The 27,764-nt window shown below is 36.5% G+C and overlaps 1 protein-coding gene across 1 annotated transcript in view; it reads right to left on the bottom strand.

Moving 5' to 3' along the window:
- LOC101393374 (catenin alpha-3) overlaps window positions 1-27,764 on the bottom strand; it is a 753,022-nt gene that overhangs the window by 356 nt on the left and 724,902 nt on the right. Inside the window, exons 7-8 of the mRNA XM_087433001.1 lie at window positions 10,458-10,538; window positions 507-659 (exon numbers count right to left, since the gene is read on the bottom strand). Coding sequence (XP_087289127.1) covers window positions 507-659; window positions 10,458-10,538 — 234 coding nt within the window. The remainder of the gene's footprint in view (window positions 1-506; window positions 660-10,457; window positions 10,539-27,764) is intronic.

The following is a 27,764-nucleotide window of genomic DNA, read 5'->3' as shown; positions in this document are numbered from 1 at the left end:
GACCAATCCATTATCCCTATTTAATTTTCCTGGATCTCTCTACCCCTGTATTCTTGCTCTATAGTCACATTACATAGTTGAATATGATTTGAAAGGCTCAAGGAGTAATATAGCCATGAAAAGATGGTAGAGAAACAATAAAATGGCATGAGATAGAGTCTTTGATACTTTTAAGTTAGAATGGGAAGAAAATATTTGTAAGGATAAAACAAAGTATCTGTATTTAACCAGTTTTTTGTGTGTAGCTCTGAAAAAATAAGCATTTTTTTAAAAAACAATACTGATCATAGTTTCATAGCTCTTTCTAAATAAATTGTTCCTTTTCCAAGCCACTGGGGGATGGTTTATACAATTTGACAAATATACCTTGAAATTACCTTGGTCCAACTCTGCTTCATCTGTAATAAGTTGTCAGAAGTTTTTATTTGACTACAATTCAACTGTTAATGGGGAATGAGAGCCTCATTCTCCTGGATTTAGAGTAGTTACAGTTCTAGTTCACTTACCTCTACAAGCCTGCTGGTGTGTTCACGAAATATTGCAGCATATTCTTTTATTTCCTTTTCCCGGCCATTCTTGGCAGCTTCAATAAGAACCAAAAGTGGGACTGTCGTATCCAAAAAGGAGTCTGACACATGATCTATAATAGCCTTGCGGAGCTGAGAAGAAATAAAAAAGATTCAGGGTTTTTTTCCTCAGAAAGTAGTTCATGTTATTTCCTATTTTTACAATCTCAATAGTTACAAAATTCATTTTATATATTTTTTGCATAATCTCTAAAATCATAATATTTAAGATGGTGTATGAAAGTCACTTACAAAGCTAAAACAAGGAAAATATCCAAGAAAAAAATCATTGAGCAATAGCTCTTTTGCTGTCAAAAATCATTAATTTTTTCTTAAATTGTATCTAGCCCAGAGGTCAGATTATAAGTGATAATCCTCCATTTTTCCCTCAAAGAAATTACACTATTGTAATGTTTATGCACATGTACAAACAACATTGCACATCATGTATTTTCATAATTACAAAATTATAAAATGTTTTCTACCTTGTTGGAGGAACTGATGATACATTTTGATTAACTAAATTGCAGACTTCATGGTAATTAAACCAAGTTAGATCACTGATTATGCCAGCTGATAATAGATTAATAGAGCAAGGAGAATAATAAATGAATTTGATGTCCAATTTTCTCTGTTTGCATTAATTGTTCTTGCCCTCACACCTTAAATTATTAAACAAGTATAACATTCTGCTACAATTAGTTCTTTTAAATTTGATTAAGTGTAAGCTTATACATGACAATCAGGCAATTACTCTACTCAGCACATATTTTCTGAAATTTAAAACTGTGTTGGAAAATTAATGAATTTTATTTATACTTCATTGAGCCCTTAAGGATCACAGTATCTTAAAATGTTTCATTAACAATGCCAATGACTATGAATGACCCTAAAGTTTTTTGGTCAACCTCTTCATTTAATTTAATAACCTCTATACAATAAAACAAAGAGTTAAATAGATATCAGACAGGAAATCTATAATTTGCCTTTCATGAAAATTATATTTTAGGGTATTTTTTTAAACCAATAAACACTTACCCTAGTTTTGGATTACATGAGAATTAATAATATATTTTAAAGGGGTTGAATGATGTAGGTGCATGAAAAGCACTATCTTCCCATAATAATTATAGGAAAATAAATCCATAATAATTATAGATTTCTGGGAGAAAAATATCCCTGCATAAGATGGTAGAGCTTTCTCAGAAGAATTGAAATTTTCTGGCTACCAACAATTTCACAAAGGCTGTAGGAAGATCCTCAAAGAAAGATTCTGCTTAGCATGTAGAAAGGCAAATCACTAATGGCAATAAACTAATATTTACTGAGCACTTACTAGGACAAGATGTAGGGTGCCAAGGGGTTAGGAGGCAAGAAGAAGACCTTGAGTAAATGAACAATGTGTTTGATGTCCATGAAGAATGGACCAGGGAAGTCAGGCAAGAGATCATAAGCTGGGAACTATAAATTTTGTTAGTTCCAGATACATAAGAGAAAAGTAGAAGGAATCTCTCAGAGGAGGAACAGTTTTCAAGCATGGTCCCTCCTCTTTAATCTTTTTCTTCTTTCATTTGTAACCAGGACATGTAGAAAGAGGGCTAAGAGGAGATCTGCATTAGAGATATGTGATCGAAAGCCAGCACACATAAAGGAGGTAATTCAAGCCGAGGATGTAGGTAGGATCATTTGGAGAAAGATGCACAGTGAGGAGATGTCCAAGAATGAAATCTTATGACATACTACCATTTGTGGGAGTCATGCAGATGGAAAAGTAGGACATAAAAAGAAAATGAGATGATGGCCAAGAAACAAAGAGAGCAAATGACCCAAGACTAAAAGATAAACTTTCAAATAAATATCTATGTCAATACTCTCCAAATGAACTTATCCTAACAAACATAACTATAATACCCACATCATGGACTTGCTGAATCTTCTTTTCCATGTATTTGATTTCATTCAATTCAACAAATATTTCTAAACACCATTTCCTTATCTTTTTACCAAAAGCAAGGTATTGTGAGAAATGTCAAGATGGAAACACATGGTCCCTTATAATCTAGTGGAGGAGTGAGAATCATTAAATATCACAATAAAGGAAAACCAGGAGATTGAAAGCAAAGAAATTTCAAGAAGATAATAGGTTTCAGAGTCTAATTTTAAAGATAAGTTAAATAAAAAGAACCAATATTTGTCTGTTGGATTTGACCACTAAGAGGTTATTGATGAACTTAGCAAGAGTAGTTTCAGTGGAAAAGTGAAAGCAGGAGTCCTATTGCTATGGTTTGAAGAATAAATGGGAGACAAGGAGGAGGAGACAATGAAAATAAACTCGTTTCCTGTACAGTGATGCATCACTTAACAACAGGGATACCCTTTGAGAAATGTGTTGTTAGGCAATTTCCTTATTGTGCGAAACACCATAGAGTGTACTTACACAAACCTAGATAGCATAGCCTACTACGCACCTAGGCTATATGGTACTAATCTTATGGGACCACCACTGTATATGCAGTCCATCCTCAACTGAAACATTGTTGTGTGGTGTATGACCGTAATGTGATTACGACATGAAGAAGCAAGACTTGGTACTAACTACATTGACACACAGGTTTAAAGAGAGAGAGTTTCTCCTATAAAAGACTTTGATGTAGGTTCCCATCTACAACTTTACCCAGAAAGTCAGGCTGTCCTCTTGTGCTTTTCAAGAAATACATTTTAATTTATCACCATACAAAAATCTAGAGAGAGAGAGAATAACTATTGTCATAAATTGTGCCAATTTTTCTAACTCCTTAAATAATTATAGCAATCTTCCTTCAGCACTGGATGCATTTGCTATGATCTGTGTGTCTCTACTCTGTGGTGCTACCTTTTGTCTTCTCTTCATTTTAATAGCATTTACTTCCCTGTTCTTTTTTTATTTCTTCAAGGTTTCAACTATATTTTCCCTGCTATTCACTCAAGTCCTTCATCCCATATATGAGTGTTGAAACACTGGAAAAGTGAGGCTTGAGGAATAGCTGATTTACTATTAATTAAACAATAAATAAATAAACTCTTTGGCTAAATTACTTTTTAAAAAATTAAACCAAATTAGGATTACATTTTTTGCTTCTTTCTAAGGCATATTGCTAACTATATAACACAGTAAATGAGAAAAGGTATACCACGGAAGGGTGATATTATGTTCAGTAGGACAAAACAGAAGGACTGGAAAAGGAGCTTTCAAATAAGTTGTGTGCCAGTGTTTTCAAAATTCTGTTGGAAAACGGACTGAAATTACCTGACATAATATAACATCAAATATAATGAGAAAAATAAATCTTTTCTGTAGTTGTGTATTCATTCAATTTAATATATGCATTTTGAACTTTCTCTCTAAGGGCAAGGCACCGTTCTAGGCAACATGGGGAAGGCTAGCATGACAAAAACAGGGTAACTGTTAAGGAGTGAGAGATACACACAGTTTGATGAGTATCTTAAAAGAAGCGCAAACAAATAAGAAACAGTTAGATGTGATTGTCATGGTTAAGAAGGTTTCTGTAAGGACAGGACATATGTATTCCATTTCAAAAGCTGAATAGCATGTTACGAGTTAGAGCAGGGAAGTGGGAAGCAGTGCATTCCAGGAATAGAGACTATCAAAAGCAAAGAAAATAGAGGGATCCTCAAGACATCACAAATATCTAGTGTGACTTGTACAGAGTGAGGACTGAAATAGGATTTCGTTAAGTACAATGGAGGTACTGGAAAGCATTTCAGGTAAAGAACAAAATAAGACAAAAAGATTAAAAGATGACAGAAAGAAATGGCCAGAAATTGGTGATTTGTGTTAAACATGTGTGATACCTTTAAGAGATAGTATAGTCAGCAGGCAGGGAGAAATCTTCCTCTTCAAAAGCATTTTAACCCATGCAACAACAAATAGTGCAATTAATTCAACCAACCCATGATTTTCTTACCAAATTGTCTGTCTTGCTGATTCCTGATCGTTTACCATCACATTCATAGCTACGATTATGGACTCTATTAGGGGCTTTTGGTGTTTACTTCTCATCTACTGGACCAGGCTCTGATTTCAGCTATTGCTATGGAAAACAGTTCTATGTCCTCTGAAGATATCCCATATCAACTGCATTCCATGCTTGTCTTTGTTATTCTTTCTCAGGGCCTGCTCCAAGTCCCTGTAAGATTCTCAGCCCAAGCACAAACAGCCTGGAAGTTCTGGAGAGTCAATACCACTGGGAGCAACCCTCAACCAACGGGGATGGGAGCTACTGGATAAAATTCCCAGCCTCCATCCATTGGTCACACAATTCTGGGAGGCATTGTGTCCCTTCTCAGAGGTCCTTAAGCCCCTGTTACCTATAGCAGCAACCTCAATAGCATATCCTTTCCTCCTTGCCTGCCTGTTTTCTTACATTTCATGTTCTCTCACACTTGCTTCTTGGAATCACTTTCCAAAAAAACTGCCTGCACTAAGGTCCCAGTCTGAGTATTCTGCTTTCAGGGGAATCCGATATAAAATAGACATATAGACATATTTGTCTGGTATTAATGTTCTTTTGTCATGTACCAAGTAACAGACTCCAACGTCTTACATAAACTACCCATTGATGACCACACTTTGTCGCTTCTGCTTTGCCCATCGCTGGGTTTGATTCTGCCATTCCTTGTTTTATGCTGACTGTGAAAGAGAAATTATTATGAGCTAGGACTAGAAATGCAGATGAGGACAAGATATGGAAGGCCTTGAATGCTATGCTAAGTAATTTTCTATATGTGTTCTGACATATTCATATGGGATATTTTTTCATTTAAATTATACAGTCATCTATATCTATGACATCTAAGTAGTCTCTACCTTATTTCCATATTATTTTCCTGCCCAGTGGAACAACTCATTCTTTTCACTTGGGTGATATACAAAAAACTTTAAAGGAGAATTCAATATGCCAGTGTAGAAATAGGGCACTCTTAGAAGCCACAGCACTAAAATCTGAATTTAGAGGGAGGCCAATAGGAGTTAGAGGTATGTATTTTCAATAAATACCTGTTTGTGGCCAGGCATGAAAGATGTCAGGCACAAAACCAAACTGAGGGGCTTTCCATCTTTTTCCACCACAGTTTAATAAAAGGCTTTGAGACATCAATTTTTCTATTTCCCATTGATGTAAGTGCTTCAAGATCTCAAATAAAAGAATATATTTCTCTACAATTGAAACCCAAAAGTGAAAGCTGTATGTGAAAACTATAAGAAACCCTGCCCCCACCACCACCAAATAAGGGAATAGAAAGAATGAGATTGTGAGGGGATGAGGAATGGAAAGAGGAGAAAGTGTTTTAGAAAAGAATCATATTCAGTGAACTAGAAAAACATATATTTGTGAATATTGTCATTTTGGTTTTAAGTAAAATAGCAAACTATGACTTCTCTGAACTTAATTGATTAATAGGAATTAAATCAACTAATAATTAATTCAGCATATACCTACTGTGTCAATTTAATGGGACTTACATCTTATGAATACTTAATATTGTTTGATGACGATGAGGAGGAAGAGGAATAAGAACCTACATGTTTTTTTCTGAGTGTGGCGCTGGTACTATAAACATGGAGAAGCAAAGGATATAGCAATTTAGCAACTCAGCAACTAAAGAATTAATCAAGTTTTTGTTTTGTTTGTTTGTTTTTACCAGAATCTTATTTTATTTGGCATACCTCAACTCCTTACTTTGGTATTTACAAAATAGACATTTTTTTCTCAATATACACAAATAAAAATTTTAAGTTGCTTTTAGTGAAATCCAATGTATATTTCACTCTGCATAATACAGTAGAAATGGAATATATTTGATTGTTTTAGTTTTTTAATGAAGTAAAGGAGGTTTAGAAATCTTCCTCCCTTAGTAAGAATTTCAGTAGGTATGCAGTTCTCAAATGAATGCTGGGAAGGGAGACTAACAGAAGAAGAAAATTTAAATTTAAAAAGGCATATAAAGTAAATAATAAGGAAAAAAAATTATGATAGTAAAATCGGTGTAGTAGGCACTGGGAGTTCTGAAGGTGATTAGGCTATTTTCCCTGGCCCCTGGCAGGGTGGTTACAAATTTGGGTTGGGGTTGGTACACCTGGACTCAAACCTTGGCTCTACCAGTTAGTTGGATAATGTTCAGTAAATTGACTCACCTGAGAGATGGAGATAATAATACTATGGCATTATTTCTTATTTTAGGGATAAAGTCAATAATGTAAGGACCACAGTTGGTAAAGAGCATTTTGAAAGCATTTAGTAAAGGAGAGATGTTGTCATAACTATCATTTTAAGGATTTAAAATCAAGTGGGAAGAAAAATCTATTAAAAAGAAAAATGCAAGCAGAATACGATCATTGCTGTAACAGAATTACACGTGCTATAAGTGGTCTGGGAAGAAAAAGATAAGTTCCAGGGTATGAAAATGGCAAAGGTTTTGTGAGAGAAGTAGCTTTTACATTAGTCTTGAACTTCCTTGGTTGATTAGGGATTGGGTAGGGAGAGTAAGGGGTACGGTGAAGGCACCAAGTTGAACAAGCCATATATACAGACATGTGTGTGTTTGGGGGTGAGGAGGGTGGTGATGGAAAATGTGATGAATGATAAGTAGACTCTTTAATCAGATAATAGGTTAATGTGCTGGTGTGGTGAGGAGGAGGAACTGAGAAAGAGAGTGGAAGGAGAAGGAACATTAAGAAAAATGGGGATTAAGTCATGGCCAAATCACAGAGATCCTGGAACACCATGCCAAGGACTTCTGTCTTTGTTCTCTAGTACAACAGACAAGAAAGTCACAGAGCAAGAAGGATGAAACAAATAAATACCAAGTCATCTCCTAGGACACTTTGTCTTATTGCCCTAAAATGTATAACTTGCTTCTCCCCAGATATGTCTAAGTGATCTATCTCATTCCTGGTAGAAGAAGTCTAAAGATTCTCTGAACCAAAGCTAAAATGTTTCTGTGTTGCTGATGGACAAGCCATGGGTAAGACTGGGCAGAAAGATGGGCTCTGCTTAATTTTTACTAAAAACAAACAAACAAACAAAAACAGATCTAGAACAAGATATGAACATTAAATATTCCAAAGAAAAACATTTTAAAGGTAGGGGCTTTCTCCTTCCTGTGTGAAAGAGTGTATATCAGATGCTTAAAACAAACTGCTTGATAAACTTTTTAAGAATAAGAAGAGGTGGAGATGACTCAGGTTGTTGTTTAAACTAGTTTTTTTTTTTTTTTTTTTTTTTTAAAGATTTTATTTATTCAGTTTTTCCCCCCAAAGCCCCAGTAGATAGTTGTATGTCATAGGTTCACATCCTTCTAGTTGCTGTACGTGGGACTCGGCCTCGCGTTGGACAGAGAAGTGGTGCCTCGGGGCGCTCCCGGGATCCGAACCCGGGCCGCCAGCATCAGAGTGCGCGCACTTAACCGCTAAGCCACGGAGCCGGCCCTAAACTAGTTTTTATTATTGCCCAAAGCATAAACCTCAGGATGGAAAACAAAGTCCTAGTGAAAGCAAGTAAGGATACTGAGGACAAATCATAGCAGCTGCCTCATTGACATTGAAGACTATGGATGTCTCCAAAGACAGCTCCTAACAATCCCACCCCTTCCTGTACACACATGCCACTTCTCCCACAAGAGATAGAGCTTCTACTTGCTCCTGTTGAACTGGGGCAAGGTTTGTGACTATTCTGATCTATAGAAAGTGGAGTAAACAACATTCTGATGACTTTGGAGCTCAGGCATTAAGAAGGCCTGGTAGCTTCCATCTCTCCTTTCTTGGAGCTTTGAATCCTCATGTAAGAAATCCAGGCTACTCTCCTTGAGAGAGAAGCCACAGAAAGAGGCCCTAGAAGCTTAGACACCACCTGGAGAGAGGGAAGAAGAAGAAGCACTGGGGCCTCAAATACCCAGCCATGAACCCAGATACAGTCACCATTTGACAGTCACTAAATGGGAGACCAGAAGTGAAAACACTACAGAAATGGACCTGCTGACCCCAGCCCACCCATGGAATCATGAAACATAATAAAATGGTTGCTATTGTTTGTGGTGGTTTGTTAAGAAGCAATACTTAACCAAAACAATGAAGATGTTGACCTGTGAAACCAAAGGAAATTTTCATACCTCTAGAACACAGCAGTTCTCTACAAGCTGGAAACTTCCCCTTACTATGAAGAAAAGTATCAGTAATCCACTGTGCTCTTTCTATATCTCACTGATGGTAGGAAGGTGGAAATACAAGTAGGATTGTGAGATAAAATACAAGATGCCTGATTAAATTTGAATTTCAGACAAACACAACTCTTTTTTTTTAATATAATTATGTCTCATGCAATATTTGGGACATACTCATACTAAAACACGTTTGTTGTTAATCTGAAATTCAAATTTCACTAGCCATTCTGTACTTTTATTTGCTAAATCTGGTAATCCTACACACAGTGGTTACTTTATCTTGACTTTAAAAAAATAATAATAATGATTCCAAAAGCTTTGGATGTATAGATGTAGACGATCTTTTTGTGCATAACTTTGTTGAAGGCAGTAACTTTGTTGAAGGAATGAGACTGGAATGAAAGACATAATAGTTGATAGTTCATAGAAACAACTTTTCCAAGTCCTGAGAGGAGCAGATGGGATAGAAATCCTGATGAATATGGAAAATAGAAGTCACGCAATGAACAGGAAGGACGGCCTCGAGGGTGAGGCCTGAGGTCTGAGTCTCACGTAGGTTATGACCTGGTGTAGGTTCAATGCCTGTTCTTCTTTAGGCAGGTCACCTCACCACACTGGCCTGCTTTCTCATCTGCCACATAAGACAAGCTGTGCTAAGTTCCTTCCAACTCTTACATTCCATGATTCTAAGTGCTGACAGTAGAAATAGAATTCACATTACTGCCATAAAGTTGAGAAATTGGAATTTCCCCAGCTTTCAAAATTATGTTTTTACACAGCTAATGTTAACTGGCTGAGGGTCCCTGTTTATTCCATTTCCAAATCTACTTCTGAATTAAAAGATTGCTCATGCCACTTTACTAAATCTTCCCATTAAACTACAATAACATATTGCATTAAAAGCTTATGGTTGAAAAGCTTTTGCCCCTCTTTTATGAGTTAATGGTGACCAAGCTAAAGTTGTACATGAAAAAGAACTCTGGTTATTAAATAGCAGAAGGGAATGGAAAGCAAAGGTCTTTGAAAATAGCTAAGTCTTCATATTTCTGGGGAAAAAATTTTTAACTTATAGAATACTGGACTTCTAAATTATTAATGAAATCCTTTCTAATCCTGTGTTCCTGATGACCCAAGGTTAAAAAGTAGCCTTAACTTAAACAGAAACTAATTTTTTAAGCATCCTGAAAAGAATTGTAAGGGGAAATTGGTAGGGTCTCTGAATTACTAGCTGTTGGCTGTAAGCATTTGGATGATAAACTCAGTTATTAATGTAATAGAATCAATTTATCCACATTCCCTAAAAACCTACTATGTACCAGGCACTGAGAGTCATTTCACTTAATCCTCACAGCCCTATTAGGTATTATTAATTCTATTTTATAGGTTCAGAGAGGCTCAGGAAGATGAAATCTGTCCCCAAGATCATACTGCTGATGAGGGCAGAGCTAGCTAGCATCTGAATGTAACTGCCTAACATTAAGTCACGTGTTCTTTCTTCTACTTTATGTTTGCCACAAACACAGCTGAGGTATATAAAGGTGGAAAGTATATATTTATTATTCTTGTTTTGTGTCCTAAATTAATTTAAAAAGAACAAAAACAAAAAACAAATACTCCAGCAATGGAAAAAAGCTTCTCTTTGCATTCTGTGTCCATGTCTCTCTCTTCGCTCACCTGTCTGCGAAGGTCTCTTGTTTTCTTGCACATGTTGTCAATTGCAATATTCAGGGTATTACTCCTTTCCTTTTTTCCAGCCTGCAAGGGAGAAAAAAAATGGCATAAGCAATGGTATCAAATTACTCTTTATCACTTAGCAATTTGCTTTCTAAATTTCCTGAAAATAACAGCTTGAAAATTCAAGAATAGGTTTCAAAACTGCTATGATATTGCATATGATTCATAAGCACTTCACTTAAGACTAAGTAGAATGGTGATTAAAGCTCACATTATTTTCTTCTTTAAGCTTCTGTAATATTTCTGATACAGAGTTGGCTTGCATTTAGTGTGGCAGTAGGCAGAGCATTATCTCCAAGAAACTCTGATCTTCATTCTTAACAAGTTGACTCTAACCGCTAAGCATACAATTAACTTAAAAGCATTAGATGCCCAATTTGTCAACTTCTGTGGGAGTTTCTGAAGTCATTTTCACGGTGTATTGTGTAAGTTATGCAGAGCCATATTGGAGTTTTGCTAAACACTAAATAAAATATGCAGCGCAAATTCATACAATTTGCAAAAGTTGACCACAATTTTAGCTGACAATATTCCAAGAACAAATTGTTTCAAGTAAGAACTGGATGCTGTTTATGGCTCTTTAAGATAATTTGTGCAACACCTTTTCATTCTTTAAGCAGAACAGTTCTCTCTGTATTATCCTTTACCTAAATCTTTAGGCTATTAAGCACATAGAGTGTCACCTTGGTTGGTATTTTCTACATATTACTTTTGTGGGAGACAACTGAATTGAATCTAATCTTACTTTTTTCAGTGATATCTTTTATAAAAGAGATTGAAAAAAATCATTATGTGATTCACCTCTAGGAAAATTGCAACTATTTAAATTAATAAACTGAAAAGGGCTCTTGAGGGGAGACCTTGAAAATCCGTAAGGCAAGTTTAAGCAGCTGACAACTGAAGAAGTTTACAGCATGAACTCTATGAGGAAGGACATTGAGGCAAAGTACAGACTATGAGGCAGCATGCCATATACTACACCTAAAGACTAAATCCATACATAAATCCATACCTTCAAGTGGAAAGACTTCTGTACAAGATGTTCAAGACTGTCTATACTCTATCCAAACATAACTTGTTAGTCCTATCTTCTGCCACATCTTCTCAAGTACTATCCTTTACCGTGACAACATTCCTATACTTTTCCATCACTTCTCCCAAGTTCTTGCATATAATGTACCTTTGACTTCATCTAGTGTCTCCCCAAATAACCCCCTTTTGAAATCCTACCTGTTCCTCAATGGTTTCCACAAAGAGTGCCCCCAACAACTCTGGTCAAAAGTAAACTCGCAACTCTCCTTGTTCCAATAGCATTTTGAAAATTTCCCAATATACTCATTTTGTTACTGTGCATTCTCAGCACCCTTACTATACTGTTAGAATCTTGATGGTGGCAGGTATATATTAATTTTTTTTCTTTTCCTGATAGTAACTTACATAGGATTTACTGAATTACCTCAACTAGTTTATAAATGAATAACTTGATTCAAAACACAACATAGTTTTATTAGGGACCTGTTATATACCAGAAAGATGTCCTATTAGATTCTGGAGGAGATTTTAGCATCTACCCATGAAGGCCCAGCTAAAACACTCTATTAGCTGAGGTTGCTGGTACCCACCTAAACCTCATTTAGACCTATATTTTCTAGGTAGTAGTGTTATTGATATTTAAGATGGGAAAAATTACCATCATTTCAGACCATCTTATACACTGCAAAATGTTTGGTATCCATGGACCCCTGTCTGCTAAATTTCAGTAACAACTCCCAGGCACTATGACAGCCAAAAATTGGCCCCACACATTCCCAGATGCCTCCTACAAGGAAACACAGTAGAGGACTTCTAAGTCCTTTACCACATTTTATTTCTGAGAGTGAGTGTGCAGTATGTGCATAATGGAGACTATGTCTAATGAAGGAAGTGGGGAGAAGAGGGAAGGAGAGAGAGGAGAGAGAAATAAAGTTCTGGATGTCAGAGCGATAAAAGCAATGGTGGCAATTACCCAGATAAAAGTTGTGGCTACCTTCACAGCTCCTACCCAGCATTCTCCATACTAGCAGTGGAGAAGTGTAAAGTTAATGCAGGGCTATATAAGGCAATGGCATAAACAGATAAACAATGGGCTATAAGGCAGTTTCTAATTTTAGCTCTTGGTTGTATCTCTTTCCACTTCATGAAAGCAGAGATAGTCAAAAGGGGGCAGGAGTGGCACAGACAAAGAGACACACACACATACAGAGCATTAGGAATAATGTGGGAGACTCCTGTTGTGTAGGCCATAAAAACTCACTAGCTTCTATGATGTGATTCATCAGAACAACTAAAAGATGCCAGCTTTCTCAGAGCTAGCAGCAGTGACATACAAAATGTTAATAAAGGATGACAGGAGGTGACAGCATGAAGAGATTCAATAAGGACTATAAAGATGATTTCCTAATTTCTACCCAGAGCTTAACCTTAGTTTAAAATGTTTCAGTGGGTCAAAGATATTTTGTTCTGTAGGTAATAATAAACAGTCTCTATCACTACAGAAAGTGTAAAGTTCTCCCTTCTTTCCTCCCTTTCTCTCCCTCCCCCTCCCCCATCTTTCTTCTTTTTCACCTCCAGCTTTTATTGGGTCCTTGCTCTATTTATCCAGATTTATTTGGCTTCAGTCAAGCCATTTTATGGTTCTTTATTCCTTTTGCATGGCATAAAAATAAATAAAGCAAGTAGAAATAGCCCGTCCTGCTTAAAAGCTCTCATTCCTTCTGTTTTCAAAGCCTTAACAAATCATCAAGCAATGAGCTAGGACTGAAGGTGAATTGTGTGCATTGAGGTAAGGGACAGAAAGGGCAGGATATTAAAACACAACCACAGATAACAGTCAGAGCCTGCCTATATCCCAGGTGCTCAGAAGAGAGGATGCTCCTTAAAGGCAGCCTTGACAGGAGCCATCATTAAGTCAACAGAGCCCTGCTCTGTTGGAAATGGTACCACTTACACTGGAGTGCCAGAGGAAAAGACACAGAAAACATGGCATGGATCAGCACTGTATAGGGAAACTAATCACATTCTTCATCGGAAAATAAACTGCCAGGAAAGACTTTATTGAAAAGAACAGTTCTGAGCATAGACTTCATTCAATGAAATTTCATTAAAATTATTATTGCATATTATAAATACTGCCCCAAGGTGATCCAGGCTTATAATCTTAAACATGAGTCTTTCCCTCAATTCTGCCTCACCACTGCTCCCATGTAACTACCATGGTTAACTGCATTCTCTTGTTGTTTCCTTAAAGCTGCCCACACATTTGGAAAAAGTCTCTTTATAAATAAACTCTCCTTGAATTATACTAATTTGAGTGTTCCATCTGTTTCCTGCTGGGACCCTGCTAGAGAGAACTTTCTAACACTGTATTATCCAATATGATAGCCATGGGTCACATGTGGCTATTTAAATTAAATTATATTAAAATTAATTAAAATTTGCATTGAAAATTCAATTTCTCAGTTTTTTAACTTAAAGTGAGCAACAGCCACATGTATCTAGTGGCTACTGTATTTTACAGCACAGTTATAGAATATTTCCCTTATCACAGAAAGATGTAATAGATAGCACTGTTCTAAAACATATCTTTGTTTATTCAAATGTACGAGTTCCGACTTTTACACGTAACCTTTAAGAATAAAATAGTGAGCAAGAAACAAACAAACAAACCCCTCAAGGTGTTTACTCTCTGGTAAAGAAACTTGAGGTCTAATTATATCCCTTCTTTGTTCTAAAACCCTTCACTCTATTCCCATTGCCGATGGAATTAAGAACAAACTCTTGATCCTGGTGTTCAAGGCCCCACATGATTTACTCCCATATTTACTCATAAATCATTAACGAGATACCTTAATGGGTCCTTTATTTTCTATGCAATACAGTCACAACTCAGGAATTCTGCTCAGGTAAAAACTTCATTTTTGTACTTGTCTCCTACTTTTCTGATTATAGACTTCTTTTAAGACTCAAATCAATTACTAAATTTTTACATGGAGCCTTTTTTGATCTTCTCGGTTGGAATCAATTATTTTCTTTCATTAAACTTTCTTATACTTCTTATATTTTTTAATAACACTTGGTTCAATAAAAAGTACAATCTATTTGATAAATCTTTATTATTTCCTAATTATATGTAAGGCATATTACATGCCAGGCACCATACTAAGGACAAATGATACATTAGACATAGTGCCTGCCTTTGAGGAGCACACATCTAATGGTAGAAATAGATATACACATAGTATTGAATAGAGGTATCCAGGGTAACATGTGGATCAAGGGGAGCAACATTCCCATTAAGGATGAAGGCAATATTCCTAAGAAGGTAACAAATGAGTATTGAAGAATGTGTAGGAGTCAGTCAGGTGAAGATCAAAGAGAAACTCATTTTAGGGGGACAGAGATAGCTTCAGCAATGGCAAAAATCCTTAAGGAGTATTTGGTAACCAGTATAAAAAGTATGAGGGGAGGCCGGATCCTGGAGGTTTGTGCCACATTAAGAAATGAGGTTGATCCTATTGACAACTAGGAGGCATACAAGTTAAGCAGGTGAGTGACACAGAAAGACCATTATTTCAAATACATCAGTCTGGCTGGAGGGTGCACAATGTATTTGAAGAGATTAAGAACAGAGAGAGGCAGAAGAGTTAGATGGTCACAGCAACAGTCCACAAAAGATGAAAAGTGTTAAAATTAATGCACTGGCAGTCAGGATAAAGAAAATTGACAGACTGAAGGACTCGGAATGAGTAAACTGCGTAGGATGATGACAGGCAGATGCTGGGGGTGAAGGAAAGAGAACCATCTAGGCTGGTGCCCAGGTTTCCAGCAGTGATGACTGGCTAGATAATGATGCTATGAACTGAGAAGGTCATTTCAAAGGGAAAACCAGGTCAATACGAGGATGATGATATCAGTTTTGGAATTGTTGAAGGGCTTGTGGAGAGCTTACTTCATTAGCATGTGTCCAGTGGTTAATTGCTTACCTGCATGCATCTCTCTCACTAGACTGCATGATGCTTGAGGGAGAGAAACATCTTACACATAATTTGTCCCTGACAGCATCTAGCACAGTGCTTTGCTGGGTGCTCAAAAGTTATTTGTTAAATAAATAGAGAAAAGAAAGACTGGATAAAGATTAACCTTTGGCAAATTCCATAACATTTCTGGGCCTTAATTTCCACACCCATAAAATGAAGACGGGCCCAAAATTATTCCTATATTCCTTTCTAACTTTAAAATTCTATGAAAGTACTATGTTCTCTAAAAAGAATTATAGAATAATATGTTACTTTTATTGTACAATTTCTTGCATAAACAGCCATTGAAAATGTGTTGGAAACGTATGTATAATATAAATCTGCAATGGTACAAATAAAAGAAGACATTTGAATTAGGAAGGTCATGATGCTGACCTCAAAAAACCTATGAAGACTTGAAGACTAAGTGGTGAGGTTTAAAACAAATGAAAATTTACCTAATTCATAATCAAATGAAAATGTTAGTGCAGAGAGAAGCCCTGTATGGAATTAAATGACAAAAAAAATGTTTTTGCTGTTATTTTGTTGTGTTTTCTTTTTGTTTTTATTTTTTAAATGTGTGCCATTTTATTCAACTTTTTAAAATGACACATTTCCCTTTAAATGGGAAATCTTTATTTCATGGTAAAGATGAAATATGACGCCCTTAACTTAGTTCTTCTCTGCAGAAATAGCTTTAAAAATATTTTATGCTTAACACATAGGAGAGGCACAGATTCTACTCCACATTTTTCAGGCATGAGAGACACACAAATAGACAAGCATAAAAAATTGAAATCTCTTCTAGAATGCCACTGTACTGAATGGTACGTCAGGAAAACATCCTGACAAGATATCCTGAAAAATCTTTCTGAAGCAAGGTCTGTGCTATGAAAATAAAACTAAAACAAACAAAAAATTAACTCTGAGACTTGAAACGAGGTTTTTAAAAAGAACTTTGTAAGACTAGAATGACCTAGCTCTCAAGGGAAATAGGTTGAAGGTTGCAAGTGTCTTGCACTTTTGTGTTGTTTGGGAAAGTAAGATGCCGCCCCAGGTAGCTGCCTGCTGGGGTGGGACTGGGAGTCAGTGAGGGGGAACAACTTTGTCAAATATCTACCACAGCTAAATATTTGCAGGGATTGTCTCAAATGCCATTCAGAATAACTCTTCACACATTTGGATATGAAAACACTGAAGTTCAGTAGGTTTAAATATCTTACTCCAGGAGGAAATGCAGTTAAGTGGTACAATCAAATTGAGCTGAGTCTAATCTCAGGCTTTATCCAGAATACAGTAACAACTTGAAGAGCTGTAACTTAAACCCAAATTAATATTTTATATAAATTATATAAATTTATTTCTTAAAAATAAGGAGCCAAATAGCATAAGAGTTTGTGGAGTTAATTAAAATTATGTTTGAATCTGTGATCCAACGCTTGATGGCTATGTGTCCTTGGACAAGTTCTCTCCATGTCTTAGTTTCCTTACCTATGAAATGGAGATAACGGAGCAATTATATTATAGGGTTATTGTCAGGAATAAAGAGATGAAGGATGTACAAGTTCTGGCAAATAGTAAGGGCTCAGGAAATGTTAGCCGTTATTATTGTACTTATCAATAGTGTCACCATTGTTACTAACACTTGCATTTCCTGAACTACACCAGCTGGCTGATTTTCCTATGCTTTTCCAAACACTAAACCGTTATCCTGAAATGCCCTAATCTTTTCTCATTCAACAGGAAAATTGTTACTCCATAACTTGAGACTCAGTTCAAGTGCCTCATCCTCTACATCATCTTCTCCGACTCTCCTCAATCTCTACCCTACAATAAAAAATAAAACATAAAAATTAAAACCCCTTTCACTTGTGTGTCCACTAATTTCTCTACATATTTCAGTTATAATATTTGTGAAACTTTTTGTCATCTTTTATTTACACTCTGCCTGATCTTTTAAATTGTCAAGTCTTAACTCGGTAATCTTAGTATCTACTACAGTGTATGGCACTCAGTTAATGGCTGTGGATAAAATAAATAAACGGAAGAATGGTTAGCCACACTTTTATTAATAGCAAATAATATTCAAACAGTTTTATCAATAAAACTAGTGTTTATATTTTTAACAAAAGTAAGTAACACTCATCCTGTTCGCTATCATATGTTCTATTCAATCGGTGTTTTTATTCAAAGACTGTTATCGTTATTTCCTACAAGAAGGTACAACATAAACTTTGTATAATAATGGAATCTAATCTGTGGATCAGAAAATTGGAGTTCTGAAATAAGCTCCCTGGGTGACCTTAACTAAGTTGAATCACCTCTCTAGTCCTTAGTCTCCGCATGTGTTAAAGGTGGCCATTACACTAAATGATCTCCAGAGTCCCTCCCAGCTCTAAAAGCGTGTGGTGCTGGAGTTTTCTGTTGATACATAGTCTAGTAAGCGTGTAGTCAAGTACTGAGAACACGACACTGCAGCCTGTTGCGTGAGTTCTCAGACCAGAGATGCTTATGGCAGACTGCAGGATTTCAACTGATAGGCACGAAACATAAAAGAAATTCATGGGTTTGCAGGGCAATAAAATTCAAATCGTTTTACTAGTGATGTTACTCACCTCTTTTGAATCTCAACGACGGATATAAAGAATGGCCTTCTCTTTTTTTTTTTTTTATTTTCCCCCCAAAACCCCAGTAGATAGTTGTATGTCATAGTTGCACATCCTTCTAGTTGCTGTATGTGGGACGCAGCCTCAGCATGGTCGGAGAAGCGGTACGTCAGTGCACGCCCGGGATCCGAATCCGGGCCGCCAGCAGCGAGCGCATGCACTTAACCGCTAAGCCACGGGGCCGGCCCATGGCCTTCTCTTTTAAAGATGCTGCCATGGAAAATCAGTCATACATACGTGCAAGTGCAGATGCAAAGATACAACCCAGCGACCAAGAGGTAACTTTGAAAGAGACTGGAAAGTCAGGAGTAAACTGATACTTTATTTCCTAAAATCATTGGCCCTTTCACTATTTTCACTTCAAGCTATTATGATCTGTAATAACTTGCCTCAATCCCTGTCTCCCATTTTTCTTCTCTTCCTGCTAGAGTTTTTTATCCTCTTCTTAAGCCCAATGAACTCTGGAATCGACGTTGTTCTTAATAAGGAGAAACTGAAAAGACGGAGTTTATTAATTTCAGTGATTCAGCATTAAACTGAATTTGCTGTGACCTGGGATCTTATGGGTTTCAGATCTTGCCAGCTCCTAGGTCAGTACCTATTCCTATGAATCATGCTATAGTTACTATTAAATGAAGGGAATATTTCAAAATTGAAGATTTTACTTAGGTTCAGGGCAGGATGCAAAGATATTGTGTATATTAATGGTTCTTAAATATCTGTCTCAGGACTCATGTGGTAAAAATACAAAAATAGAGATAATCGAGTTATTTAACCATAAGAACTGTCTTAATGTGAGAGTATTTCCATTTTTTTATGTTAAGGTTTTTGTCATTTCTTTTATAAAATGATGGTTTTATTTAATGGTAACATAATATTTTTATTTGATATAGCAAAATGATAGAAAACTGTCAGTCTTCTAGGTTGTATGTGTGTGTGTGTTCTTAATAAAATGCATAAAAATAAAATAAATACATAGCTTTGAGGATTAATGGTTTAAAATAATGAAATAAGAAATCTGCCTAATCTCATAATCAAAATGGACTAAATCAGTCAGTTGTGATCTTGGCATATAAACAGGGATTAAAATAATTTCTGTGCTTTTGATACTGGACTTATTTTCTAACTTGTTCATGATATTTTATATCAATTGCATTTCATTTAAAATAACATTTGTGTTAAACTGTTATTAAAAGTTGGTGTAATAGTGGAATCAGATAGATATTCTTCAAATCTTAGTTCCAAGACTTATTAACAAGGTGACCACATGCCAGTTACGTAAACTAAGCTTCAGTGTCCTCATCCATAGGATGAGGATGACAATACTTGCTTTAGGGGTTGTCATGAGAATTAAATGAGATAATATACATAAAGCATGTAGGCAGTAAACACCTTATAACTGACATTTAATAAATTATATTTATTATTAGCAATAAAAATAATTGTAAGATCACTGAGGGTAGGAAGGATAAACTATTTTATTCACTGTTTATATTTTCAGCAGTGCTTGGCCATAATAGATGCTCAATATTTATTTATTTGAATGAATTAAAAAAATGATTGAACTGATAAATGAATGAATGAACATATGAAACATGATATAGATCTATTTGAGGAGGATTTGCTTATAGCCATCACAAAAAGTGTAGAGATCTTGTTACACAGGACATGGAACCCTTGAAAATAGTATAATCTTTAGGACAGTCAATGTAGATATCCAGGCCAAAGTCCACAAATTGTCTATTTTTAATTAACGGTTAAATTGTACATTATGTCTTTAGTGACATTTCAATTTCCAAAATCCCTTTATTGACTCGTTGTCAGAGATTGTTAGCATATTTCAGAAGGAGATCTGGCTCATGCTAGAAACCTTTTTGATGTTGTGATGCCTGACCCAGCAGCCAGCTTCAGGAGACTCCCTACCCATGAAGACAGCAGCTGTGATGCTCATATAAGAATGTCTGTAAGCAAGTGGAAGAATACAATGTTTCATGTTGTCAATTATACCTTCAGTTCTTATAGCAAATATTTTTTCAAATGATATTCAAAACTACTACCAGAGTCTAATAAGCAATGATATGGCATTATACACATAGACCAAATAAATTTTTTTTCCATCTTTTACATAAAACCGCTGTTCTCTAGCAATTTTTCTGTCTCTACAGTGCTTTGGGAATTAGAGTACTAGAACAACACTGATCTCATTAAAATTTTATCTTCTGTCATTCCTCCAGTTTCTTAAGTCTAATTCCTACTCTTTTTTGTTTCCTAGGCAAGGTTTTCATAGTTTAATTATATTCAGTACGTTAAACTTCAGCCGACAGTGGGCTTTACAGAGTTTGAGTTATAGACTATCCAACAAAGGTTTTCCACAGCCCATACATATGAAATCTAGACGAGATAGTCTTCTACCATTCTGAATATTGTTTTCACTTTCACCATCAACTGTAATCTGTGTCTCGCAGACATATTTACTTTAACACTATAAAATAAGAATACAATGGATTTATTCTTTACTGATTAAAATAAATACTTTCTATCTTTGCTATCTTCAGTTAGCACTTTCAAGCTTCATAATTCAAAGAGTTTCAGATTCTGCGACATGGAGGAAAGTTAAATAAAGATAGGTTCCACTTCAATGAAACTTGGCATACAAACATTTTTCCTTCAAAATAAATTAGCAGGTAATGATTTTCTTTACAATTAAAATTGCTTTATAGACTTCTTATAGCAAGTCCACTTAGCCTATTGAAAATATTACTTATTATAAAACTTGATTTGTGCATACCTCTTTAAAAAAAATCTCATAAACAGGATCTAACTTATGTGCAGTCAGAATAAATACTGATCTATATGGTGTAATTTGAGAAGCACCAATAGCTCCTGCTCGAAAATATTCTCTCCTTCCCATGCCCCCACTCCCAGGCCCTACCCAATATATGAAATTTTCCATTCCTTTTTATTTTATTTAAAATGTTTAGCTTTAACTAAAGCACCACGATGCACAGAGGGCGTTTCACACTGATGTGCCAGACCAAGATAATGATTTTCAAAAGAAATAATTAAAAACAAGTTACATGATTCCAAAACTTCACATCTATAATGAAGTGTAGACTGGGAAAGATTTTTTGGAGAGGATTTATACGGATAAAGCTAATCTTGGATAACCATCCTCCCCCCTGCGTCCTAACACACAAGTCTGGTAAGAAAGACTTCAATCGGGCCATTTAGAAAGCATGATATGAGTCCTTGGCAGCTGAGATTCAGTGGGCAAGTGTAAACTCTCTCCCAAGAAATCTGCCTGGTGAGAGGTGGCTGGCTAGCTGCTAATGAATAGATAGAAGAAGAGGAGACTAAATTCCAGTGTTTAAACATTTTCCATGGTCCAGGTATGAGCTTCATGCAAAAGAGAATCGGTCTGGGATCATCTTCGCTTTTGTCCAAGATCATACCTAGATCAGTGAATAAAGCTAAGCTGAGAGGAGTTAGAGAAACTGCTGGATTTTGAGAATAAGTAGTCGGCTGCAGGAGAAGTTAACACTCATACCAAGTGAATTGCAGGTGAAATGGGACCTCTAAGAAACCGTGTAATCACCTGTGCCACGTTTTTCCATTTGCACCTCCAGATCCACTCACCACCCTTTTTCACTGCACTCTCTGCCCCCACAGCCCAGATTTCATCAAGATGCTCCCTTGTTCCTGCTTTCAGGTGGGTTTAGCCAATGGGAGGCACAGGAGGGTGGGAGGAGAGTAAGGTTGGGATATTTATTTTCTGGTTGCTACCCTGAGGGGTTGCTATAAGTTGACTATATCCCTCTCCTGAAGACCACAGCTCCTGTCAGGCAGCCTTCTTCACACAGCTACCTCCTCAAGGCCCAGGAACCATTCCCTCACTTGCTCCTTCAGGCCTGGGGGTTGCGGGGGTGGGCTCCCTGCAGTTGCTAGCCCAGGGTCTTGCTCTATCCCTTGTTGATTCCCCTAAATGTTGTCCACATCTACGTAAGTGGGCCCTTTAATACATTCTCCTCAAATTACCAGCTTGGTGTACCATGTTTTCTCTTGCTGGGACCCTAACTGATACAGCAAGTCTAGGGGAGAAGTCAGCTTTCAACACCCAAAGAGCCAGTAATAACTTTCCTGTTCCCCTTACCTCCCCTCATTCCCCTTGCTCCATGCCAGAAAAGGAGAGAAAAAAGAAAGAAAAAGCCAATAACTTCTGTTTTCCAACTGCTGATTTCCTACCTGCAATAGGCTTGACCTGTGGGAAACTGGGGCCCAATTTAAATCAAGATAGAAGTTTTGACAATTACTTTCTAACAACTGATTAGAAGAGATGGAGTGACGCAGAAGACCTAAGATAACTAGAAAAGTTTTGAGATTGCTTGACTTTTCATCCAGGGTTAGGGGAAGAATTTATCCACTCTATAAAATTAAAGGGATAGTGAGAGATAAAAATATAATTGCTTTGTTTTACTTGCTTTTTGAACATCCAAGTTATTTTAGTTTTAAATTTCAAAAGCTGCCTTAGAAGCTTCTGCATGTTGGATATGTGTTATTGGCAAAACATAGTAGGAGGAAGAGGATTTGTTAAGAAATATGTAGAATATTGACATTCTCAGAGAGCAGGTCTGCGGATGGTGTTCAGGTCAGTCAAGAGGAAAGGAGGCCACCAAAAGATAGAAAATCTAAGGGCACTGAGTCCAACCTTAGAGTGCTGTCCCAGACTCACCAAGTGCCCTGCTAACAGAATGATGCAAATTTAAAATTCTCAATGCAACTTCAAAGAAAATCCTTCTCTATTCAAACTGATAGTTCTAAGACTAATTCCAAATACATCTTTCTAAGCTTCTTTTTTCATTCAGAATACTGATGTAGAGAAAAACATCTCTACTTAGCGAGTCAGAGGAGAGGGTTTAAGTTCTAACTGTTCCACTTACTAGATGTGTGAACTTAGACAAATCACATAGTCTCTATGGGTCTCAGTTTCTTATTCTATACAATGAGGTATAGGAACAGACCTCTTGGGACCCCTTCCAGATCTGATCTCTTTATACTAAATATTACCCCATTAAAAGTACTTATTGCCTTTTGGTTGTATTTCCCTACGAGGAAGAACATTTTTATTTCACTCCTTAGAAGAAAATACTAGTGGAGGAATATTTCCAGTTTGTTGGTCCCTAAAGGAGGAGCAACTTACCAGGTGAGAGAGATTGGACAGAAGGTGGAGAGGTCTCATTCATAGCCCTATCTCTTGTGGTTTTTTCTCTCTACCTTGTTGCTCCTTCCATGGCAGAAGATGAATTGCTGAACAGGCTTTAATTTAGGGAAGAAGGAATAGGATGCTCTTTATGATGAAGACCAATCCCCTTGTCAAGTTTTGTTAGTTCTAGTTCTCCTGGAAGGGAGGAGGGGCAAGTGACAGGCCACAACAAAAGCACAAAAGTAGGTAGACACTGGTGGCAAAAGATATTCTTAGTCCAATCAGCGAGATTTAAAATGAAATATCATTTGGTCTATGGCACGTGTAATAGATGCATGTGCTATCACATCCTTTCAAAAAATGCAAATTTAGTGAGTGATTCTTCTACAGACAAGGTTCTTCACTAAGCTTCTATTAATGCTATCGAACAGAGCCTAGAAAACACCCAGGTATCTAAAAGGCAAAACTAAATACTGTATGTTCAAGAGGGAAACTATAAAATAACTATTTGAAATGTGCTTATGAATGTGAAGCAATTACTGCCACTATTTTCCCATCTTTTCAGGAGATTTGTACTTCACTCTTCATCTTAAGTTTGCAAGGCAAACTAGGCAATACCTTTGCTTCATTCTTATTTAGCACTGAACAAAACTCAGTAAATTTAACTTAATAAATTTATCATCTAGTTTGGTTCAGGGTGGTTCAGAGTCTTAAATGTTAGGTTTTTACTTGTTTAATGATCATTGCTCTCTTTCCCAAGGGTCAACTTTCCGCCTCACTGAGACTGTGCAAACTGGCCTACCCAGTAGAAGAGACGAACATCTGGGGAGTCATAAACCGAGGTTCTCTGATCTGGGGTGATTTGAACGTGGTGCTATATATCAGTTCCAGATGTCAGGGAAGACTGATAAAGCAGTGCAAAACTCCCAATGAAGCCCAGCTGAGTTGCAGGAGACTGCTGTGATGATAATCTCCAGAACAAACCATAAATTCTGGACTCAGAATTAGGAATGACCTGTAAACATCAAATAATGGGTGTCTAACTTGAAAATGAAACTATCTGTTGCCTGTAATATTTCTTGAAGGGTGGCTTAGAGAGCCAGTAACGTTAGAGACAGGCGTGATCCTTTTCAATGTCTGCTGTTAGAAAGGTGAGGATATTAACTCCTCCTTCCATCAACCTCAGAGAAACAGAGCTAAATGAACTAGCTAGAAATCATGGGGCATAAAATACAGATTTAACATTATGCAGCAAGAACATTCCAAGTTAACAAAAAATATAGAGAAGTACAGTAACGCATTTGAAGAACCACACTAGCAAGCACTAAAGGAACAAACTCAAAAGATTTACATGGGTCTTTCAACACTCATCTATATATATATATATATATATATATATATATATATATGAAATTGACCTTCTTGCACCTGATTGTAGGGAGGTGTCAGTCAATTTAGTAAGAATCTATATTACACAACTATTTTAAGGATATGGAAGTTTGGAGATCCAGGATAATTGTAGATATGCACTATTGAAGCTGGGCCATGACTTAAAGGATGTTTTAGGCACTTATTAAATAGGTAGGAATCATGTGTAATAAGTGCATTTTTAGTTCAGTAGGATAATTTATAAATAACAAGGGTGTTACTTGTTACAAGTGTTACAAGCAGGTGAAAAAAATTTTTTCTACCATTTTATAAATAAAACAGCTTTTTTGCTCTATATGCTTACTAAACCCTTATACTTATGAAAAGAAACTAAAGCTAAGATTTATAGATTAATGGCATTTAAATTTATGAAAATTTATTATTACCGCTACTAAATAAATGTAAACATACAATCCATTTATCTAAGATTTTAATTTTTATAATGACTTGTAGAAGAACAGAAGATGTGATTCTTGTGGGTTGTTGGTACTGTAATTAAGCAGAATATTTTCAGTGCTGATATAGGCTAATACTGTGCATGAAGCAGTGAAATGGTAATGTGGGGTGGGGGTAGGGACAGTGCTATTCAAAATATTTGACAAGCAGCAGGGCATGAGCGCCAGCCCTTCAGCATAGGGGCCAGGGGCAGCAGGATAGGAGCTACTGCCCAGCAGAATGAAAGGATCTCCATATTTCAGTAATCAGTGTTCTGGTAAAGGCAAGATGCTGAATGCTAGCTCAGAGGCACTTGCTGCTGGTGAGGTGAAGGGAAAAGATATTAAAATTGATACACAGAAACCACAAGGCACACCTGGTGACTATTTATAAGCCTTGTGCCTCAATTAGGAGGTGTCTCTACACAAAAGAATATTCCCTATCCCCATTTCCATGGCTCTACAGGCCAGAAATACTCAAGTTAAAGAGAAAGAGAGCTAATAGAGAAATATATTATTTCTGAATTAACAAGTAAAGCCATGGCCAATATTTTGCAGAGTATACGGAAGAGAAGCAAAGGCTAAATAATACCCATAATATAACAACAATAATGTCAAATATTAATAGTTTACTCATAACGTATCAAGCACTGAATCTATATACATTATTTTATTGAATCTTCTCAAAGACCCTATGAAATAAGTACTGTCTGTTTTTGACATAAGCATACTGAGGCTCAGAGAAGCAAACTGTTCTTCACGAACACAGAGCTAGTAGGTGATCGAGCCAGGCTTAGGACATAGGTGTGTCTGACTCCCGAGGTTTTAATTGCTATGTTACATTGCTCCTATATTGCTAAAAACCTGGTTCTAAAAATACACCTTAAGTTATTAGATTAGCAGATATTAACTAAAAATAATCCATGTACAAAAAAGCAATATCCCAGCAAAGAAAATGTGGGACAAAAGCAGGGTGAGACACAAAAGAGGACCGTCAGGCAATGGAAGAAGAGGCACAATCTTGTACAGAACATAAGTTAGTTTCTTTGCATCCTTTGTGCAGAGGAACTTGAGTTTAATATCAAAGAACCACTGGAAAGTTTATATATTTGGTGATATGCCATAGTTAATATACAATCAAATGTACATTATTCTCATCTTAGGTAAGAAGATTGGTCATCCTAATCAAATAATTTTATTATCCTCATAGAATTTGAACCAAAGAATATCTTTATGGCTAAAACCAAACTCCTGACCTTCTCACTCAAATGTGGATCTCTTCCCCACAGCCATGAAGGGCCGCACACTGGAAATCCAGATACCATCCCAGCTCCTCCTTCTTCCCCCAATAGCTCATCAAGGCCTTTCGTTTATACTGCTGGAATCCATTCACTTTTATCTTCACCACCACCACCACCTTAATCCTTTACTGCCTAGACTACTGTCATTTTTCTCTAACTGGTCTACCTGTAATTCTCACCCTCCCAATCTCCTAGCCAATGCATTCTTCACTTTACAATCAGTGTGATTTTAAAATAAATAAATGATAAAAAATTCTCTGCACGTCATGTCCCCCTCTTTAAAACCTATAAATGGTTTCCCTTTGAAGGATTTTAATCAGAGACTCAAATATTTACATCCTAAAGCTCCGTAGGTCTTATATCCTATGATATGGCCTCTGCCTAACCAACTCTCCAGCTCCATCTCAGGCCACCTCTTTACTATTTGTGTTCCAGCCATTAAGGCTTTCCAAATTCTTAAACATGCCATTCCCTTCCTCTCCGCAGGGCTCTGTCCATGCTGATCTCTCAACTCAGGATTCTCTTCCCACTCCCCACACCCTGTAATCGCATCCTGGTTATTTCCTACTCATCCTTACAATCTCAATTCCAATGCTGCTTCTCCCAGGAAGGCTTCCCAGACTCACAACACTTACAAATGCTTTTTATAGTTTGCAATTATAAATTGACTTTTGTGGTTAATTGATTAATGTATATCTTCCCAAATAAATATACTGAAAATACTAAGAGGGCAAAGGATTGAGTCACTTAACGTTCACCACTCTCTCCCCAACACTTAGTAGAAGCCTGACACTTATAAGCTGCAATAATTATTATTGATTAATTAATTACTCATATTAAAAGGATGTTGGGATTTGTATAAAATATTTATACAAACATTGGGACTGAATGGACCTTATTACAATCAAGATTTTCTTGCCAGAATAAGCAGTACTCTGTGAAAAATACTACCTCACCGACATTCATTTCTATATGGGTGGGCTACATATTACACTCATCCACTATAAACTGGTACATGTTTAACTTGTACAACTGCAAAATATACAAGATTTCACTGGGAAGATGGCACACCACATGAGAGAACAACAACACTTCTATAGCACTATTTTGTAAAATAATTTTAAAAGACTGTTAATATTACACTTACAAATTATAAATTACGAT

This window comes from Ceratotherium simum, chromosome 6 (assembly GCF_057802395.1).
Source record: "Ceratotherium simum simum isolate JZ-2026a chromosome 6, ASM5780239v1, whole genome shotgun sequence".
Lineage (NCBI taxonomy): Eukaryota > Metazoa > Chordata > Mammalia > Perissodactyla > Rhinocerotidae > Ceratotherium > Ceratotherium simum.
This window is presented reverse-complemented; position numbering and strand designations above follow the sequence as displayed.